Here is a 22124-nt window from a genome sequence, read left to right on the forward strand (position 1 = left end):
AGCGATTTATTTCTTAATCTCATGTCTAATGAAGATACATACCTTATAGCACTGTTGTGAGGACTAAATGAGCTAGCAGAAAATCCTAGCCCAGAGCCTTGCCCTGAAGTTTTAACTTTTTTTTGTAACATATTAATTCCTTAAGATGAGACATAGGTACTTTGCAAGGAAATAATGGTAAACTTTTTTGTTTCGTTAAGATTTTATATACATTGTCTTGGAACTTATAATTTAATATCAACATCAGTAAAAAATTTACGCGAAATAACAATCATAGTACCAAGATCCTTTTTTTCTTTTTGGCTGCACTGCGCTGCTTGAGGGATCTTAGTTCCCTGGCCAGGGATGGCACCTGTGCCCTGCCAGTGAAAGCACTGAGTCCTAACCACTGGACCACCAGGGAATTCCCCCAAGATCCCTTTAAATGCATACTGGGCCAACAAAAATCTTAGAATCATCCTAGTGTTTAGTAACTGACCAGATAGTTTCCCACCAGTTATTCAGAGAACTGAAAATTCAAACAACTCCAATACTTGGAATATCATCCTTTGAAAACTATTTACAATAAAAGAAAAATTTACAAATTAATATGTCTGAGAGGAATGCACTATTACATATACAATACCCTTAGGAGGAAAATAAACTAAAATGTTGAAATGTTAATGTGTCAGTGAAGAGATTTTAGTTCTTATCCCTCTCTTACTTTCTACCTTTCTGGTTGCTTACATTTTAGATGTATCTCTTATTTTAAAACAACATTTTTTTTTCAATAGTCTGATATTCACTGTCTTTTAATTGAAGCATTTAATCATTCATATTCATGTAATTACACATGTGCTTGAGTTTAAAGCTCTTATTTTGTCTATTTGTCTCACCTGTTTTATGTTTAATTTTCTCTCCTTTCTTGTCTGCCTTTTAATCATTCCATTTTTTCCCCTTCTAGTAGTTTGAAAATTTTAGTCTGTTTTTATTCTTTTAGCAGTTACCCTAGAAGTTATAAGGGGCGTTTTTAATGTATCAAAGTCTTTACACTTCCCCCAGAGAGATAATACAGAGAACCTAGAAAACTAACTCCATTTAACCTCTTCCCAAGATACATGCTCTTGTTAAGCATGTGTTTTAGTTCTTTACTGTTTTGTTTTTTTGGCCGCACCCCACAGCTTGTGGGATCTTAGTTCCCCAACTATGGATGGAACTCAGGCCCACGGCAGTGAAAGTGCAGAGTCCTAACCATTGGACCGCCAGGGAATTCCCAGTTCATGTTTTTTAAAACCAAGTTTCATATAATCGATGTTTGTTTATTTACCACTCTGCTTTGCTTTCTTTCTGGAATCTCTGCCTTTCCATCTGGGGTCATTTCCCTTGTGTCTGATGTTTAAACTTTAGGAGTCAGCAATATACAATTGACCCATCAAATCCAGCCCATTGCCAATTTTTGTGAATAGTTTCATTGGAATACCACCAGGCTTACTGATTTGTTATTGTCTATGGTTTTTTTGCGCTACAACAGCAAAGTTGAGTGGTTGTGACAGATACCATACCCTATGGCCTGCAAGACTAAAATATTTACTATCTAGCTTTTTAGGGAAGTTTGCCTACCCTGCCTCAGGGTTTGCTTTAGTGTTGGCCTGCTGGTAAGGAACTCTTCCATTGTTGTTGTTCTGAAAAGACCTTTATTTCGCCTTTCTCAATTCTAGATGGATATTCTAGGTTGGAAGTTATTTTCTTTCAGCATGTAGCCTTCGTTGCTCCCGGGAAGTCAGTTCTCAGTCTGTCACTCCTTTGAAGACAGCTGGCTGCTTTCAAATTTTGTTCTTTTTGCCTGTGGTTTTCTGCAACTTACTATGATGTATCTGGGTGTGGATTTATTTTTATTTATTCTGCTTGAGATTCATTGAGCTTTTAGAATCTGTGAACTGACATCTATCAATTCCAGGAAATTTTTAGCTATTCTCAAATACTGTCATTCATCAACTTCTGGACCTCCAAATAAAGTTTTCACTGTTTCCTCTATGTCTCTTTACTCTCTTCACATTTTCCACCTTGTCTTGCCAAGCTACCTTCTTGATGCTTTTTTTCTGACAAATTTTATAGTTCACACTAATCTCCCTTCCAGTGTGTCTAGTCTGTTGTTAAACCCATCCATTAAATTCTTTAGTTTTTCAGTTCTAGAATTTTTATTTGGTTTTTCAAATCTAAGTCATTTTTTATAGTTACTGGTTCCTTGATGAAATTCCCAAGGTTGGCTGTTCTTTGACCCTAGTGATCATAATTGTTTTGTAATCTGAGTTTGCTAATTATAATATCTGATGTTTTCTGTGTTTCTGTTTCTGGTATCTATTTCCTGGTTTTCACTTATGGGGTCTTGTTTTCTTTTGTGTCTAGTTACCTTTGTGTGCTGAACATGTATATGAAAAACTATGTGTAGGCATAATATAAGCCCTAAGTAGGATATAATGCTATCTTTCTCCAGAGAGGAATTTTATTTTTCTCTGATAGTAACTTGAAGTACTTGTCAAGGATCACCATGATACAAATTCAATGCTCTAATTTCCCTTGACACCAAAATGGCAAAAATATGGTCTGAAAGCCTGGCAAGGGCTTTTTTTAGTTCCAGTTCAAACTTGAGGGTGAACTCCAGGGTCCTAGTTTAAAGTGAGTGTGAGTTTATTAGAGTGCCCACCTTGGTGGGCCCTGGACTTTGTCTTTTGCCTCACTAGCCCTATAATCCCACCAAAAATACAGGTCAGTTTCAATACTGAAGCTATTGCTACTAAACTGGCAAATGCCCTGAAACCAAAAATGTGCCTTTGTGTGCTGCACTTACTTTTCTTGGTTCTTGTGTTCTAAGATTTGGCCTAGTATTTCCCTACTTATCTTAATAGCTCTTTAATGATTTTAAGAATTAAAAAAAAATTTCATCCACGTTTTTTAGCTGTCTTCAACAGAAGGGTTAATCCAAATTACCTAGACTATCATTAACAGAAGTTTGTTCTCTTTGTTTGTAAACTTCTTTTAATTTTTAAAATTTAGTAACTCTTATCTGAAAAAACAAAAACCTCTGTGAATATGTCTTTGTGTACATTCTAGCAATGATATCCATTCCTTCAGGAATAAGGTCTCATAAGGAAACAGGAACTTATAAGAACAGTATAAACTCTTAATCTATACATGCTAGAAACGAGGTAATTAAAAATTAGAATAGGTACAAGTAGCATACATTTTGCTAGCCATCCAGAGCAGACAACTCTGCATTTTACTGTAATTTATAAACTAATATAGTAAATAAGTAAAGGCTATATAGTAAAATTTAATACTGCAATTATCGTTGGGGCATGAATACATACCTAACATCAAATTTTATAAACATGGTTCCTGTTAATTTAAATGTAGATTAAAAAATTCAAATTCTGGGGGACTTCCCTTGTGGTCCAGTGGTTAGGACTCCACACTTCCACTGCAGCGGGCGTGGGTTTGAGCCCTGGTTGGGGAACTAACATCCCACAAGCCACACACAGCAGAATGTTGAAAGCAAGCCATGGCTCCTAGAACCAAATTTCAGTATGGCTAGACTGTCAAATGTAAGGGGAGTAGAGATGTGGCTCAAGATATTTGGCAAGGGCCAGATCCTGCAGGCCCTTGTTAAAGTTTAACTTGAAGGGTTGTAAGCTGGAGAGAGACAAGATCAGATCTGTACATAGTGGAATATGGATTGATTGAAAAGCGCAATTTGGATTTAACGAGACCAATTAGGGAGGGCAGTGGTTCAGAGAAGAGATGCAGGAGATAAGAGGTCTGCGCTAGGGTAGCAGCAATAGCGAGTCAAGATTCTTAGGAGGTAAAATCTAATTTAGTGATTATTTAGCTGAGGATGTGAAGAAAAGGAAGCAGTCTCAAATAACTCAGATTTCCGACTTAAGTGGCTAAGTGAGAATGTCAATGAACTAACAGGGAATACCAGGGATTTTATGGGGGAATGAGGAGTTTCCATTTTAGATGCACTGAATTTTCTTTTCTTTTTTTTTTTTTTGCTGTACGCGGGCCTCCCACCGCTGCGGCCCCCCCCGCCGCGGAGCACAGGCTCCGGACGCGCAGGCCCAGCCGCTCCGCGGCACGCGGGACCCTCCCGGACCGGGGCATGAACCCGCGCCCCCCGCATCGGCAGGCAGACTCCCAACCACTGCGCCACCAGGGAAGCCCGATGCACTGAATTTGAGATGCCTTTGAGTCACCTAAGTGGTGGTGTCTGGCCGCTGGACGGGTCTATAGCTTGGCAGGGGGGCCTGGACTGGAGTTAGCCTGTTTATGATAATTAAAGCCTTGGAATGGAGGTGATCACCCAGGGAAAGCATGTAGAGTGTGAGATAAGGACCTAGGTCTGAACATGAGGAACACCAACAAATGCCTACAATGAGAGAAGAAAGCAGAGAATGTATCATGAAAGCCAAGAGAAAAGGAAGGAAAGGTTAACAGTGGCAAATACTCCCTACGAGTCAGCAAGATAAGGAACGATCCATTGGGTTTAGTGGCATGAAGGTCATTTGTAAATTTGCAAGGCAGTTCTAATAGAGGGCGAAAAACCAGACTGCAGTGGATTAAGAATGAATGGTCATGGGCTTCCCTGGTGGTGCAGTGGTTGAGAGTTCGCCTGCCGATGCAGGGAGCACGGGTTCATGCCCCGGTCCGGGAAGATCCCACATGCCGCGGAGCGGCTGGGTCCGTGAGCCATGACCGCTGAGCCTGCGCGTCCGGAGCCTGTGCTCCGCAACCGGAGAGACCCCGGAGAGGCCGCGGCAGTGAGAGGCCCGCGTACCGCAAAAAAAAAAAAAAAGAATAAATGGTCATGAAAAATGCAGAAAATGGGTACATGAAACAACATGGATTATTAACCTCAAAATCTGTACGCTGAACAAAAGAAGCCAACTCAAAAGAGTAAATACTATATGACTGCATTTGGAGGAAATACTTGAACAGGCCAAACTAATCTATGATTACAGCAAGCAGGTCAGTGGTTGCCTAGGACCAGGTGTGGGGAAGGGGGGTTGTCTGCAAATGGGCACAAGGGAACTTTTGGGGTCCAATGAAAATGTTCTATAGCTTTATTGGTGTGGTTATTACACAGATGCATTCATTTGTCATTATTCATTCACCTGTATATTTATTATATGTACATTATACCTCAATATAAGTTTAAAAAATGTGGGGACTTCCCTGGCGGTCCAATGGTTAAGACTTTGCCTTCCAAGATGACTAATAAGAAAATAAATAAATAAATAAACATTAAAAAAAAAGACTTTGCCTTCCAATGAAGGGGGTGCGGGTTCTATCCCTGGTCAGGGAGTTAAGGTCCCACATGCCTCGCGGCCAAAAAACCAAAACATAAAACGAAGCAATATTGTAACAAATTCAATAAAGACTTTTAAAAAAAATGTAGAAAATGAAAATTCACTCAATTCACTGAATAAATTCATTCAATTCATTGAAAACATTCAATTTGTTTGCGAAGAGGAATGAGTTAGAAGATAGGAGCTGAAAAGATATTTGAGTTAAAGCTGAGTACTGACCCTTGAACTGACATGTGTTTGAACTGTGCTGGTCCACTTATACGTGGATTTTTTCAATAATAAATACTGAAGTACTACCCGACCCGCAGTTGGTTGGATCTAAAGATGCAGAACCGTGGAGGGCAGACTATAAATTAAACTCAGAGTTTTGACTCTGTGGAGGATTGGTGCCCTTAATCCCCCAAATTGCTCAAGGGTCAACTATAGTTGTTTTTAGATGGAAGAGGCTTGAGCATATTTAAATACTAATAGAATTCAGTGAGAGGAAGCAGCTGAAGTTAAAGGACAGTCAGAAGAGACAGCAAAGGAATGTGATAAAGCATGTACCACATCAAAAACTATAGTGAGTTAACACAGTGCCAAAACCTCAGGAGTCCCTACCTTTAGGACATTCCCAGTATAGAAAGTTTATCACTAATACAGAGTCAACTCCGTCTATTTCTAACATTGAGTTCACCTAATTCTGGATGGTAAGACCATTGATAGGAGGTCCAGGTTATTATATAAAGACAGAAATGGCCTGAACAAATCATTTAAACCATGGGAAATAAGTTGTCTGTATTTCAGAAGACTTGTGGCAATAGGGCTTAGAGGAAGGGTTCATGGTGAAAGAATAAGGGTGCGGTGGTTTAAGAAGAAAAGAAGTTTTTCTTTTTTGTCAGGCACTTATGTACTGTGCAAATGTTTTATGTAAACATTATTCTCACTTATTACAACCACCTTGTTGGCATTCTCATTCTACAGAAGAGGGAACAAGCTCAGGACAACTAACCTATCCAAGATCACACAGCTGGTAAATGATAAAGATGGGATTAAAGCCTAGGTCTATATGACTGCAAGCCCGTAAGTATTTCTTACCCTTTTCGGCAGTTCTGCCTCAAATCTCTTTCTTTAAAAACGTTATGGGAATTCCCTGGCAGTCCAGTGGCTAGGACTCAGTGCTTTCACTGCTGTGGCCTGGGTTCAGTCCCTATTCGGGGAACTAAGATCCCACAAGCTGCTCGGCTCGGCCAGAAAAAAAAAGTTATTTGTTATATACACAATATTTTAACTAAAGGAATCGAAACATCAATCTATCCTAATCCTTTTGCTTTCTTCATCTTAGCAAAGTAAAACATCTTCAGATAATAATATACCCATGTCCATGAAATAACACAGGGGGAAATAGTATGTTAAACATTTTTATTTTTTTGATCAGTTCAATTGAACAAATGCTTGTTTTGACCTCTTAATACTATTATTCTAATGTTAATCTCTTAGAAGAGATGATGTTTTGAAGTGCTTGGAGTTATTTCTGTTCAGATTGTTCTCCTAGTGAGTAGAACTGAGACTTGCATTCAAAACACTGATTGAATAATTGTCTATGTAAGTCACTGTGGAAGACACTTTATAGACTACAGAAATGAATGAGACAGCATCCTTACTCTAAAGGAGCAGACAGTCCAGGGAAAAAGAGATTATATGTCTACAATTACAATACCAGAAGAAACTGACATATACCACAAAGGGGGCACAGATAAAGAACTATTGGTAGTTCACAGAGAATTTTTATTTGTGGAATTCAGGACTTTAGAGGCAAGGGGACCACTTAGGAGTCTAGTTTAATAGTTCAGCCAAAAGATTTCCAGTGCTTAAACTAGGACAGAGACAGTGATGCTAACAGTTCTTGCAAAAGCAGAACTTACTGACTGGATCTGGAGAGTGAGGAGAAAGAGAAATACAGAATGAAGCCCAAGTTCTTGACTTGGTCAGCCAAGTGCATTATAGAGCCCTTCACCCTGAGACAGAATTCAGAAGGAAGAGCAATTTGACATGGAGGGTAGACGGCAGAAGCGGAGCGGTCAGTGTGCTCATTCCATTGCCCTCTCCCTGGCCTTCCTGCAGCCTGCAGATGAGTGGTGGCCATGTTCTTATACCTAAGGGTCAACTCTGTCAGGCTTGGGAGATAACAGCCCCCCACTGTCTTGTTGACCTTAATTCAACGCACATCTTTATAAATATCCCTTCATTAACTCTCCTCAGTAACCCTGTATGAGTGTGCCATCTGTTTCCTACCAGGACCTTAACATCATATTTGTGTACTTAGATAAAAGGTATATATGTATAATTGTTTGTTTATGCATAGGAAACATCTAGAAACATGCCCACCAAACTGTTAGTAATCGTTACCACCTGGTAATGGGGTTGGGCGAGGGGAGGGAGGGACAAGGGAAAAGGTAAGAGGGCTTTCTTTTATGTCTGTACCATTTGAATTCCTTAATAGGCTGTATTGCTTTTTAAATTAAAAAGAAAACTAAAGAGTTTTAAAAGTAAATCAAGAACATCAAGCAGCCTAGTGTAGGAACTTCAGAAAATTCACTAAGAGTAAAGATGAAACCTCCCTAAGAAAACCTCAGTCAACAAAATTTCAGAGAAATTCAGTCAACAAAATTTCAGAGAAAACCCCTAAACTTTAAAAAAAATTTAATGATAAATACATATTGATAGAAATTATTAAATTCTTGTATGAAGGCAGCATCCAAGGAATCTCTCCATTTTCATGGCTCCCAGCCCTTCCCTCCAGGCTGTTGGGGCAACTTGAGACCCACTAAGCCAGCCGACTCCTCCACTGAGCGCTCACCCTTGCCATGAAATTCCTGGTGAAGGGCCACATGTTCTCGGATGCTGCGCAGAAGGCAGAGATAGGTGGCAGCTTGGAAATGAAGCTCATGCTGGGCTCTGCACAACTTCTCACTGGTGACCTGGAGAAGTAGCAAGGTCAGATATTCTATTAACAGCCCAGCTGCAGATACAGGTCCACAGAGAAAGATTTATTAAACAAGCATTCTCTAGAATGAAAGTAAATTGCAGAGGACATACAAACATGTGTTTGTGTATCTTAATAACATATATAAAGGCACTCTGTACGTATATAGAGGCACTCTGTAACTGCTGCTGATTAGGAAAGCTGGCACCTGGTAATCAAAGAGGAATTTTACAAAGAGTTTCACTGAAGCATTTCATCATGTCCTCAAATTTTAATACTGGATAAAAGTTTATCTCTTGGTTAAACACCCTCATTTAACGAATGAGGGAACTAAAGCCCAGAGAGGCTCTATGGTTGGTTAATGGCAGAGATGGGGAATATAGTCAGGTCACTGATCATTAACATCACCTAAGGAATGAAATACAGAACTTTCTCCCCTTCAAACAAGTGAAGGGCTGCTTTATTTTATGTGACTGTGGACTTCGGCTAATATGGCATATGCCTTTCATTTCAATGAAAATTAAAAACTTATTTTTCTGAAAAATAGCTTTGTCCTCACCAGTAACAAAATGAAGGTTTTATAAATAAAAGTAATATGCATATGTTCATACTACTTAATTATACTCACTCTCACAATTTACTTATTCATCTGAAAAATCTGTATTTTGATGACCTTTAGAAGCTGGAAATGCCATATCCATTCCAAAGTGACTACAAACTTTGTTTTTTCTTCATCATAATTAACTTCCAGATTAAATTAGTACACAGACTTTACTTTACTAGTTTTATGTTCTGAGGCTGTGAGAAAGGGGCAGGAAAGGTAAGACAAAGATGTGTGCATAGCCTCAAATGACTTAGGGAGCCCTGTTCAAGTTGTGGGTTAATCTCTGGACACCACTGCCTACATATGTCTCTCTTTGACCTTTCTTTACTTGAATATCTAGGTTTGGAATCTGAAAACTAGAATGTGTGCTTTAAGATTTGCAGATCACATATATGAAAATGGCACCTATAAACTGCTCAAAAATAAAATTCATCTGCTTTAATCAATTTAACTTTTTATAATTAAAAATTTATGAGTGACCAACACTAATGTCAAGCTTCAACAAAGGGTAACATTCATTTCTATTATATAAGTCTAAATTGATAGAATCTGAAACAGGAATTCTATGTTAGTATAGGACAGAACGTAACTGAGCTTGATTCAGCCTGAATCAGAGGAGTCAGGAGAGAAGGATCAGCAATATAACATAGTAAATGAACCACAAGAGACCAAGAGATCTAATGAAATAGGAAATTGTATTTTCTCTATGGAGAAAGGGGAGATCCCTCCCTAACTGAATCCCTTCAGCCTAGGGAGAGGAGACAGAAAATGGGCATAGATTATTGAGTTAGCTCTGAGCCAGCAGGAAATAGAACCCTTCCCCATATCCTCATATGCATTCCACAGAGTGGTGTTTCTGGAATTTTTAGCATGAATTTCAGGTGTATTTCCAAGGAATTTCAGAGCCATTACCAAGGCCTTCTCAAGGGCAATAATGTTGCCTCCATTAGGTACAACTATAATCATGTCACCTTAAAAATCTTAAGAGTGACTTCCCATTACATTTCCAATAAAGTTTAAATTGCTGCCTACCACCTACCTCATCTTCCTCCACCACACCCTAAACCTTAACAGCTCTCACCTGTCAGTTCCTCTCACCTCTGGGCTTTCAGTTATGCACCTTCTTTACTTGGACCTCATCTTCCCCAACCCCCACTTACTTGCTAACTCTAATTTATTCAAGTCCCTGGTTAATGAATTTCCTACTGAAAGCCTACTCCTTCAGTATGCCAGGACCCCTGTTGTCTATTTACTCCCTTAGCACTTGTTTATTCTAAGTCCTTGGTTATATGGCTCCTCGGGTGGATTGTAAGCTTCTTAAAAGACAGCACCCATGTGGCTCTTATTCGTCGTTTTTAGCCAAGTTCATAACAGTCCCTAATATTGTGACCTTTTAAAAGTTAGTTAAGGGCTTCCCTAGTGGCGCAGTGGTTGAGAGTCCGCCTGCCAATGAAGGAGACACAGGTTCGTGCCCCAGTCCGGGAAGATCCCACATGCCGCGGAGCGGCTGGGACCGTGAGCCATGGCCGCTGGGCCTGCGCGTCCAGGGCCTGCGCTCCGCGGCGGGAGGGGCCACAGCAGGGAGAGGCCCGCATACCGCAAAAAAAATAAATTAGTTTAAGTTTAGTTCTAACATTTTGCATTCTAACTTCCATGGCTCAGAAAATCAAGAGTTAGGATGACGGTTCTCCCCTTTCCCACATTGCTCAAAAGACGCTAAGTTTCCTTTGCTAAAGCCCAAGCTGACTCTCCAATTTATTATTTCTGAGAAAGGCTGCAACTTCTTTCCAAGCCAGATCAGGAACTCTAAAGTCAGCAATTAAATGGAAGACTCTTATTTGGGAACCAAGTAACCTAGAGCCTAGTTGTTCCTATACATGTGCTTGTACAGGTCAACTGTCCCCGAGCCTCAGTTGCCCCTTTTGAAGAAAGAAACTATCTTCCATCCGATCTTGCCTAAGGGGTAGAAGGAGTGCGGATTTCACAAAGGGATTTTCCAAGAATGAAGGCCTCCCATATGTACGTATTTATCTACTACAGGCGGAAAAACTGTTGTCTGGTCACATATCGCGTTAATGTTGTAACTCACAGTACCACCTCATTAAAGGTTTCTAGCTCAGCTCTGCAAGGCACCATTCCCCGAAGCGGCGTAGTCCTGCTCTTCAAGAAGCGCCCAATATTTCCTCTCTGCATCAAAATCCGGTTCCCAGAATAGCTCTCCTCCGGGAAGGAGAGTGTTGGGTAGATGCTGTGGCCTGTGACGCTACACTCTCCACCAAGGACATCTTTTTTCTTGTCCCTCTCTATTTCCGCCATTTCACTTCCTTCTGACTTTCCCCTCCACACAGGCCAAAGACAGCCAATGAAATCCTCAGGGACGGCTCCACCCCAGGATGACTTTGCCTTCCCGCCGGTCCTCGATCTGTTTGGAGGGAACCAGAGCCTCAGAAATGAGGGCTAAGTCCAGGCGCGCTCCACCCTGCCCAGACCCGACTCTCCCTCCCTTCCCGGGAAAGGGACGCTGGAGCCCCCGGACACGGGCTTCCGTACCCGATGTGCACGGAAAGCCTTCACGAGGTACCGATAGGCCGCGGTGTGGCGATAGGGTCGGCCTGTGGCCGCGTTCAAGTAGCGCAACTCTCGGAGAAGGCCTCGCCAAGTACGCAGCGGTGACCCCAAGGCCGCCATTTTCCCGTCGTCCGAGCCTGGCGCGGGACGGCGCCCTACTCCCCTCTTACTCCCTCACCACCCCCTTGCTCAGCCGCTTAATGGTACGGTCGGAACCAGACTGCCGGCTCCCCCTATCGACTGCAGGACAGTGGAATGTCTCACTTCCCTTCTTTGCGGAGCGTTATTAATCGAACACCGAGCGGCGTCCTAAGGTGTTAAGACGAAAGCAAACGAAAGCCGAGTGTAACTGAAGAGCCTGGAGAAAGGCCGGGCAAGGGAAAAGAAGGTCCTAGTTCCTTTCCTGACTGCGTCATTTCAGACGCCATTCGCTGACAGACCGCTGACTCTGGAGAAAATGAGGGCACGTCGGAAGTGGGTGTCAATTTGAAATAGAAAACTTTGAGAAGATTTTTTTTTTTTTTTTTTTTTGGTGGTACGCGGGCCTCTCACTGTTGTGGCCTCTCCCGTTGCGGAGCACAGGCTCCGGACGCGCAGGCTCAGCGGCCATGGCTCACGGGCCTAGCTGCTCCGCGGCATGTGGGATCTTCCCGGACCGGGGCACGAACCCGCGTCCCCTGCATCGGCAGGCGGACTCTCAACCACTGCGCCACCAGGGAAGCCCTTGGGAAGATTTTATGTCTAGAAGGGATGTCAAAATTCAACGTGCTGACTTAGCAGAAATCTTAATGGGGTTACGGCTCAGAAGAAGGAAATGGGAGTGTGTTGATTCTCGCAAACTGTAGCCTAACACCTAGAAAAACCACGCATACATTTTCCATCTTTAAAGAGTAAAATTAAGTTTGCATTTTTCGCTATAATTGTTTAAGAAGGGGGAAAGGTAAAAAGTTTTATTATTTTAAAGGCAAAAGTACAATCACCCCAGATGGGACTCGAACCCACAATCCCTGGCTTAGGAGGCCAATGCCTTATCCATTAGGCCACTGGGGCTTCGGTGAATAATGTGCTCAAACAACGTATTCAATTTTTTTCCTCCTTGGTACGTCATCATCATCTCAGTTTCTTTTTAACCTATCCTAGGAAACTACACTTAGTACCATTAATGAGGTGCGAGGCATGCTGGGAGTTGTAGTTAAGAGAACAAATATCCGCCTCACAGCTCCAAAGGTTTTACCCTCGAAGCAGCACCGATGCGCCGTACGGAGATCGGGCACGCGCACGGTTTTGCGTACGCGTTTCCTACGCGGTAGCTCCCGCGCCTGCGCAAAAGCGCGCATACGACGTCGCGGAGCCGACTGCACTGGGCACGCTAGCCGAATCTCCCAGATTCGCCCGCTGAGCTTGTGCTTCGTTGGGTTTTCACCGGAAACAGCCGGCCCCTTCCGGTGTTGCGGCTTTCCGGCCTTGGCTTGGCTGCATCCTGCCATTAGGTGGCGTGCGTGGCGGTCATTTTGTTTCCGGTTGAAACACAGGCCATTTCCGCAGAGCAAGTGGCCAGTTAGAAACGGTTATCTTGCCTTCTGAATTGGCAGGTTAGTGGTAACCATGGGATAGCAGGGAATTAGAATTAGTTAATTCACTAGGAATTAGTTAATTATAAACAATTAGGAGTTAATTTTCTGTTTCTTTTCCTATTTGAATAAATTGGACAAGTCACTTCTGAGTCTCAGCCGACTAATCCTTGCTTAAAATCTCGCAGTGGCTCCCCGTTGCCCGTAAGGTAAATTTCAGACCACTGGACCCTACCTAAATTGACCCTTGCCTGTGTCTTAACCTTCATCTCCTCTCACCCTCTGCTCAGTGTAGCCGAACTTCTCTGTCTTCCTCTCCACATTTTAAAAATAGATTTATTTAATTAATTTTATTTGTTTTTGGCTGCATTGGGTCTTTGTTGCTGCATGCGGTCTTTCTCTAGTTGCGGCGAGTGGAGGCTACTCTTCGTTGCGGTGCGCGGGCTTTCATTGCGGTGGCTTTTCTTGTGCAGCACGGCCTCTAGGCGCGTGGGCTTCAGTAGTTGTGGCTTGTGGGCTCAGTAGTTGTGGCTCGCAGGCCCTAGAGTGCAGGTTCAGTAGTTATGGCACACGGGCTCAGTAGTTGTGGCTCATGGGGTCTAGAGTGCAGGCTTAGTAGTGTGGCACACGGGCTCAGTAGTTGTGGCTCACGGGCTCAGTAGCTGTGGCTCGCGGGCTCTAGAGCACAGGCTCAGTAGTTGTGGCACACGGGCTTAGTTGCTCTGCAGCATGTGGGATCTTCCAGGACCAGGCAAGCCCCCCCTCCACATTTTGTGTTATTCCCTTTGCCTGAGTCTTAACCATTCGCATTAATATTCCTATTCACCTTTCGGGCTTCAAGTTTTCTCGGGAAGTCTAGGTCAGACACTTCTCCAGGCCTTTATGGTCAGCATGGCAAGGTTAAAATGATTCACTTCACCTCCTGTGGGCTCCTCTAGATTCTCTATGTAATCTTACCTTTTACGAGTTATATCACCTGTGTCTCAGCTTCATCATCTTCCTCACAAGCCAAGATGCAACTGCGCAGACTCCGGACTCCCCATTCGCATGGGGCTCTCTTCATAGGTCCCTCTCAGGGTTCACCAGCTCTAGCTGTGCCAACTTTGATCAATTTTTCACGTGGGCTGGAATCCTGACACTTCCAGAATCAACTCAAGAGTAAACCAGTATGACTTAATGTGAATGAATTGATCTCTCCCTGTCACACATAAAATATTCATTTTATCACCCTGTAATTCACAAGTGTCTGATATTTAAAAGGCAAATATGCAGGGAGTTAAGAAGAATGCTGTCAGCTATTTTCCCCTTAGTAGAAATTTGTTTATCCAACTTTCTAAGATGTAGCAAATTTAAGCCAGCTCTGAGGAAGTGGGAGAATTAATTGGAAGTAGGTTTTCAATAACTGTTGATACGTTATGATAAGGGGCAATAAGACATAATTCTGAGTTCCTTTTTACTGAACTGCAGAGAGATTCTTTTCTTCCATTTTTACACTAAAGCAAGAGTAAATAGATAATCATAAAATGTTAGCTCTATGTAGCCACTAGTCACCAAAGATGGCCCCCCAAGATCTTCCCCTTTCATACATATGATGCTTCTTACATCAAGAGGTGAAGCTTATTACTCATCCTACTCACCCCTCCCCCACTTGAAAGCCAGCTTAGGCTGGCTTTGTGACCAGATTTAACTAAAATAGAATGTTCTGGGACTTCTCTGGAGTCCCAGGCCTTAAAACTGGCAACTTTCACAATCTGCTTCTTATCTAACTACTATGCTGTGAAAACCCCACGGCCCAGGAAGAGTCCTGAAATACGCCAAGCTGACCTCTCAGCTGACAGCTTGAATTATCATGTTCAGTGAGCCATCTTGAGTGTCCCAATCCAGTGGCACCCCCAAATGACTACAGTCTCAACCAATGTCACATGGAGCAGAGAACTGCCCAGCTAAACCCAGTCAACCCAAAGAAACATTAAAGATGATAAAATGGCTGTCTGGGAATAAATTCCACTAAATTTTAGAATTACTGTGTGTCAACAGAAAACCAAATCAGTCTAGAAAAGTTCTTAGAGACAATTTAGCCAAACTTCATAATTTTGCAACTTTGGAAAATCTTTATATTCCTAGTGCAGGGCTACATACCCAAAGCCCTACAGAAGACAGCAGGCAGGTAAACAAGAGTGAATCAGGCAGGTGGGTTCCTACCTCCTGCACAGGAGCTAGACTTTTCAGCTCTATCTAGTTGCAAGTAGGAATGTGGTTAGTGTTGCCAGAGCTTCTGATTTTTCAAGAGAAGTTGTAAATCCAGAATTTTTATGCAATGCCCCTTTAAGTGTTAGCAATCAGTTAAAAACACTACTGTCTGTCCAACAAAACACTTCTGTTGACCTTATATAACCTAGGGTTGCCAGGGTTCAAACTATGTCCTGGGGCACTTCACAGGCGACCCTCACCACAATCCTATGAGGTAGTACTCGGATTTTACCTACTTAGAAATGTGGGAACAAGCTCAGGGCAGTTTCTTGGTTTAGCCAACCTTACTAACTGCTCAGTGATAAGGCTGGTATTTGACCTCAGGCAATCTAACTCCAAAGCCTATTTTTTAGATTAAAAAAAAAATTTTATAGCAGAAAAGGGATTTTTATTAAAAAGATACTGGGTGATCCTCAGAACTTCCTGGTAAGGCTAGACACTAGGCTTAGAAGCTACACAGGCAAGAAACCTCACCTAAAAGTCTGTCCCAGATCTGGTCCAGTGAAAACACCAGCAGGCACAGTCGCTGCAGTTGCAGTGCTAACACAGTGACACTGGACAGGGGCTGGACAATGGCATCAAAGCTGTTGCTCCAGGACACTGGCAGTAGCTGGCTCCTCTGCTTCCACTTGTGCCGGAATAGATTAAGTCATTACCTAAGAGTCAGAGTTCTGGGCTGAGTACTAATTAGCATAGCCTGGGTTATGTTCCCATGTTGTTCGGGGGAGGCTGGGAAAGCAAATATTTTGTCATTCGATGAATTTTTATTAAGCATCTGCTGTGAGGCAGGCATTTCCAGATGCTAGGGAAAGCACAAGTAGAAGAGTTCTACTCATGAAGCTTCCATTCTAGAAAGGGGCAGACAGACAATAATCAAGTAAACAAGCAAAACATAAAATTTATCAAATGGTGATGAATGCTATGAAGACAGAGAAAGCCAGGGGCCAGGGATTGAGACCTGCTAATGCATTCTGGGAGGTCCTTACTGAGAAGGTGACATTTGAGCACAGACCCAAATGACCTGCAGAATCTGCACCTTCAGGGTGTGTGTGTGTGTGCGCGCACGCGCGTGGGGAAGTGCCCACACTTTAAGTAGAGAGACCCTACCTCCAGTCTCCACCCACTGTGAGGCCACCATTATTCTGTCCTTCAAGCTCTGGGAGGGTACAGGAGGAGTTCTGGGACAAGTTTTCTATGCCCAGTGAAACTGTAGGAACAGACCCTGAAGGTCCAGTCTTAACACTGCAACTATAGCAGTGACTAGCTAGCTACCTGGCCATGAGCTTGGGAATCTGGGGGAAATTTTGGTGGGAAAGAGCCAGGACTAATGAAAGCGGGTGTATCTGAGAGTAGACGTTTGTAGGCACTCGCTTCCATCAATCGTGATTCTAGAGATGGCGTGTCTCAAGGCAGTGATTTCTAAACTTCTTTGATTGTGTATCCACTGTGGTAAAAATCCTGTGCCTCCCCCTTTGTATTTATTTTTAAATTATGTACATGTACTATTGATTCAATGTAGTAGATACATTTAAAACATGCACAAAATAGAAATAAAACGTATATTTTAAAAAAGAAAAACAATATTTTGAAAATATTTTTATTTTATTTATTAACAGTAAAAAAGTACTAATTTCTCTCAGTAAAGAAAGATTATTATTCTTTATTTTATTGAAAATGCAATGTAATACAGTATATTATTTTGAAAATCTTGGTTTAACACATCATTTGGGGCAACAAAATCACATAGTGATAAAACATTTCTAAACATCCATTTTCAAATTTCTTCATTGCATGAGTTTCTTTTAAAAAGGCAGTCAGTGCCTCACTTAGCTTTAAAATATCACTTTTAGCTTAAAAGGACCCATTAAGTATGTTCATTTCTTTCAGAAGATCAGCTATGCACCTGTATCCATCAGGGCTCAGTCAGAAAAAGAGAAACCACTGCAGGCTTTTCAAGCAGAAAGGAACTGAGTGCAGGGCATTCAATTCAGTAGACGCTTGACGGCACTATTAGAAGAGCTGCAGGAGTTAAGGAAAGCTGCCACTAACATTCAGCAGTTCAGAGTATTGGGAGGTTGCTGCTATCACCTAGGTCAGAAAAATGCAGGTCCCCCCACTGCTGATCAGAGCTGGTCCCCAAGTACTCACATACGGGCTGATAGGAGATTACTTGGGAGCTACGGCAGAACTTTAAGTCTCCCACGGCCTGCCCGTTTTGCTAGGTGCTGCCAGAAGAAAAAACATCACTTTTTCCTCCCACCTACAAAATACCACGTGAATACATCTAGCAGAAAGAAATCACATCCAGAACCTTGAAGGCAAGGAGTTTGGGAATGTTTCCATAAATCTAGCCCCTGTAATACATAAGGATATGGGAATGAATGCTGGCTGCCAAAAACCAGACTGCAGACCACACAGCACCATACTCCTCATACCCTCTTGTCATCACAGAGGAGGACAGCAAATGAGAAACACTTGCCTCTTTTGTAAAAGAAAAATAGGTAATTTTTAAGTTTGACAACTCTTGTAAATACTTTTCAGCAAGATAATCATTCCATCTGTGTAGTTTACAGATTTTTATGTCGTTTACTTCCCATTACATAGTAGTTTCTGCCATTTAAATGTCTTACTCTTAAGCAAATTAACCTTACTGATAACATCCTGTAGCATATAGGCTGCAGTACATTATAATACTCAGAAGTAGAGGTGACTATGCCCCAGCAAGCTGGACTTGCTAGATACAAGCAGAGAGCAATTTATTCCTCCTTCCACTGCTGCTTGTGGATTTCTTCCTCTCCGGCATGAAATCGTGGGTGGCTCACACAGCTTTCCTAGGAAATAACAGGACAGTTGGCTTTTTTTTTTTTTCCCTTTGGTTTTAAAAAAGTCCAGTCTGTATAACATTAAAACTCCAAACGTCATTGCGTAAGACCTCTCCCCATTGTCAGCTGAGGCTGCCACAGGGTGAAAAATGGGCAGTTAGGGCAGTAGGACACATCCCACCTACTCTTCTGCTCTTCAAAGGCAACCTCTTCCTGGAATAATCTAGACTTGTATAAACAGAAAGCAACTTTGTTTTCTCATGAGCGCCCCTACACACTTGCTGTAATGATTTGTTCTTATGGTTGGATGAAGTTTACAGCTTTACTCTTTTAGGTGACAAACAGGTTAAAGAGTTATCATGATCATTTTAAGAATACTCTCTTTTTTCTAGGTATGACCAAGTCTCATCCAGGATCAGATCAAAACTTCAAATGTCAGTTAATTTAACATTTCTCTCCTCCTCCAGTCTGGAAATGTGAAGGAGAACGGGGGTCAGGATCAGTGTCATTTCTGTTTTCTCACTACCTCCTGCCCCCTTGCTGGCTGCTCTTCCAGGCCTGTGGGCCGGTTACAGCAAGGGAAAGAAGAAAGAGGTAAGGTCTTACTTTGTTGGTAGAGATAAGCTGGTGTCCGTATCCTCCGGGAGCAGCAGATTCCAGCGTTGCTTCTTTTTTTTTTATAGGTTCTCAATAGTTTCTCCTTCTCTGGGGATCTCTCAGCTGTAGTTCCCTTGTAGGCCATGCCTTCTCTAGTTACTTAGAATTCCTACCCCGGCCCCTTAGTTTCCAGGAGCCTCCCCACCACTGAGGTCATTCCATCCGTCCAGGTGTTCCCTTTGGCTTGGGTTCCTTCTTAAAATGACCAAATCTGGCTCCCTTTCTTGAGAACCACATCAGGCCCACAGGAACTCGGAAACTTTGGGAGTGTAAACCACTCCCATTGCAGCCTTCTCTCCTTTTCTGTCTTCTCCAGGAGCTAGCCACCTACTCCTCATTTGTCTTTAGACTTTTAGGAGTGAGTCAGACACCAGTTTCTGTGTTCCTCATACTCCACAGGATGTGTCACGCTCTCCCAATGGTCCTCTAGAAGCCTCCTCATTTGGCATGGGGTGAAGAGGAAGCACCTCCACCCTCTCCTGCTTGGGGAGCGGAAGGGAAACGTCCAGCATACTGACAGCTGCTTCCAAAGGAATCTTCTCACATTCTCTCACAGAGCCTGAAGGTGGGTGCCGAGCTCTTCCTTCCTAGCACTGAGCCAGTGCTTCCCAGTATCTAGTTCACAATCTCTTAGCATGTGGTGCACAGGTGATCTAGCTCCTTTTCCCTTTAGAATGTGGATGGACTTGGCACCTACTGTTTTGTTCTCAGCCTTTGGGGTTTCTGGTGAAACTGACACAGAAAGATTCCCACTTTAGTAAATGAAGTTACCACTGTCAAACCCTCCTTATGGAACTCCTGCTCTCTCAGCAGGACACCTGATGCACTGCAGGCAGCATGGGACAGTCTGACTTGTGAACTGGACTGTGTGAATGTACAGTTAATATAGAACTTTTTGATATTTACATATTAAGTATAATCTTATATTAATTATATTAAATTTTAATATTATGTGTTTATATAGAGATATAACTATTTTTATAGAACCTATATGTAAGACTTTTGTTTTTTACATTATGGAAGATTAGATGTGCAGAGAAATCTCTCTCCATATAAAACACAAAGTCCTGGGTGAAATTTTAACAAACATAAAAATATATATATATATATATATTTTTTTTTTTAAATATATTTTTTTAAGTTTGACTGAGCTGACAGTAAAGGAAGCCAGAACAACCGAGGTCAGAAAAAGGAGGTAAGTGAGCAATAAAAGCAACATTTGCCCCGAAGATATCTGCTCACTCCTGGTGGCCTACAGTCTAGATTTTAATTTGCCTCAGGTAGTCCAAAGGAAAGAAAGCCTCAGAGCAGCATGGTAGGAGGTCAGATCATAAACTCTTGCAAAATGATGGAGCCCCCAACAATTGACCTTATTGCTGGGAATGAAAAAAACATCCCTGACCTCACCAAGAGGAGACTTACCTGTCTCAACCTCAGCTCAGGGTTGGGTGGCAGGGTACCACCAAAAAAATGAGCAGGGTACCCTAGAACCTTCTACAAGAATTCTTAACCACCAGCAGTAACCACTCAAATACATTTGTGGCTGAAAATCCTCCTGTCTGTGTGTCCTTGAAATCCTTAAGCTGAGCATTTAGTTTGAAGTGGTCCTGGGTTGGTAATGTTCCTAGAAGCCTGGAAGAAGCAAACTCAAATACTCTTTTAGAGGAACGCACTTTAAAACAAGGCCTCAAAGAATGCCCAAAGCCAAAGTGCAGGGATATATAATAAAAAATCACCACACACATGCAGAAATAAGCCAGTATAAGCAAGTTAGTGGAAAACAATAAACTGTAGGATTGGACCTACAGTTTGGTTCAAGGTCTGACTCTGGTGCCTGGGACCTTGTGGGTCTGATGCTCCCAACCCACTAAGCATATGCTAGGGCCCTGATCTTGGCCTCTCCCCTTCGTATATATCACTAGCCGAGAAAGCTGCTAAACCCAAGAAAAAACAGGCTCACACCTGAAAATAATGAGATACTTGAGGAGTATAATCACAACAAAGAGACAATTAATGGAACATACCCTAATAGACAAACCAGAATGGAACAACACAGATCAAGAACTTAAAATAAGCATAATAAAGATCCTCACAAAGAGGCTAATAATAAGGAACAAGCAGTTACACAGAACCAAATGGAAATATATATGAAACATGTAATAGCTGAACAAACCCAACAGACTGGATAAAAACAATGGCTAGCTAGCTGAAAAATGAATAATAATCTAGATCAGCTCAAGGAATTTTCCTAGAAGGTACTAGAAAGAGATGGAAAATATGAAAGAACATTTAAGAGATAATAATAATGTCAATATCTGTACAATATGAATCCCAGTAAGAGAGAAAATGGATTTAGGGAAGAGATATTTAAAGAAATCATAAGTAAGAACTTAAAAAAAATGAAAGATAAAAAGGACTCCATTTCAAAGATCTCATGGAGTACCAAATGGGATAAATATGGAAAAACCAAAACTTCGACACATTACAGTGAAATTTAAGAACATTAAAGACAAAAACAAAACTCTAAAAGCTTCTGGAGAGAAGCAGATAGTTCACAAAAGAATAAGAATTAGATTGACATTAGTCTTCCTAAAAGACACTGGAGACAAAGAAAACAATGAAGTTATATATTCTAAGTGATGAAGGAAAATAACTTAGAATATTATACCCAGCTAAACTGTTACTTAAATGTAAGGATGGAAAGATGATACATTCAGACATACAAGGCCTTAGAAAGTTTACAGCACAAAGGGTCTCTTTGAAACCTCTCCTGCTAAGTGAAATAAGTCAGACAGAGAAAGACATATACTGTATAATATCACTTATATGTGGAATCTACAAAATACAACAAACTAACTACCATATGACCCAGCATTCCCACTACTGGGCATATACCCTGAGAAAACCATAATTCAAAAAGAGTCATGTACCAAAATGTTCATTGCAGCTCTATTTACAATAGCCTGGAGATGGAAACAACCTAAGTGTCCATCATTGGATGAATGGATAAAGAAGATGTGGCACATATATACAATGGAATATTACTCAGCCATAAAAATAAATGAAATTGAACTATTTGTAATGAGTTGGATAGACCTAGAGTCTGTCATACAGAGTGAAGTAAGTCAGAAAGAGAAAGACAAATACCATATGCTAACACATATATATGGAATGTAAGAAAAAAAAATGTCATGAAGAACCTAGGGGTAAGACAGGAATAAAGACACAGACCTACTAGAGAATGGACTTGAGGATATGGGGAGGGGGAAGGGTGAGCTGTGACAAAGCGAGAGAGAGGCATGGACATATATACACTACCAAACGTAAGGTAGATAGCTAGTG

At 41.8% G+C, this 22124-nt stretch overlaps 2 protein-coding genes and 1 non-coding gene across 4 annotated transcripts in view; all 3 read right to left on the reverse strand.

Annotated features, from left to right (window-relative positions):
* Nucleotides 1-8010: 8010 nt before the first annotated feature.
* Nucleotides 8011-11676, reverse strand: FMC1 (formation of mitochondrial complex V assembly factor 1 homolog). Of its 2 annotated transcripts, XM_032642279.1 has the most exons (3): nucleotides 11465-11604; nucleotides 11012-11336; nucleotides 8011-8305 (listed from the first exon to the last, which is right to left on the reverse strand). In XM_032642279.1, exons 2-3 carry the CDS (start codon nucleotides 11228-11230, stop codon nucleotides 8102-8104), a joined length of 423 nt encoding a protein of 140 aa, XP_032498170.1. In that variant the 5' UTR covers nucleotides 11231-11336; nucleotides 11465-11604; the 3' UTR covers nucleotides 8011-8101. The 2 variants fall into 2 exon arrangements, with proteins under 2 accessions (XP_032498170.1, XP_032498171.1); XM_032642280.1 differs by lacking the exon at nucleotides 11012-11336 and having other exon boundaries at nucleotides 11465-11676.
* A 783-nt stretch (nucleotides 11677-12459) lies between these two features.
* Nucleotides 12460-12532, reverse strand: TRNAR-CCU. Its single transcript has one exon. It is a non-coding gene; the product is annotated as a tRNA-Arg (tRNA).
* A 6857-nt stretch (nucleotides 12533-19389) lies between these two features.
* UBN2 (ubinuclein 2) overlaps nucleotides 19390-22124 on the reverse strand; it is an 87694-nt gene continuing 84959 nt past the window's right edge. Inside the window, exon 15 of the mRNA XM_032642839.1 lies at nucleotides 19390-19514. Coding sequence (XP_032498730.1) covers nucleotides 19476-19514 — 39 coding nt within the window. The 3' untranslated portion in view covers nucleotides 19390-19475. The remainder of the gene's footprint in view (nucleotides 19515-22124) is intronic.

Source organism: Phocoena sinus, chromosome 9, assembly GCF_008692025.1.
Source record: "Phocoena sinus isolate mPhoSin1 chromosome 9, mPhoSin1.pri, whole genome shotgun sequence".
In the NCBI taxonomy this organism is placed as follows: domain Eukaryota; kingdom Metazoa; phylum Chordata; class Mammalia; order Artiodactyla; family Phocoenidae; genus Phocoena; species Phocoena sinus.

Bases quoted from the DNA above. Each gene is read 5' to 3' on its own strand.
- FMC1 (XM_032642279.1), bottom strand. From the start codon at position 11,230: ATGGCGGAAATAGAGAGGGACAAGAAAAAAGATGTCCTTGGTGGAGAG. The intron at 8,306-11,011 runs GTGGTACTGTGA...CTACTTCTCCAG, and splicing joins AGCTAGAAACCTTTAATGAG to GTCACCAGTGAGAAGTTGTG.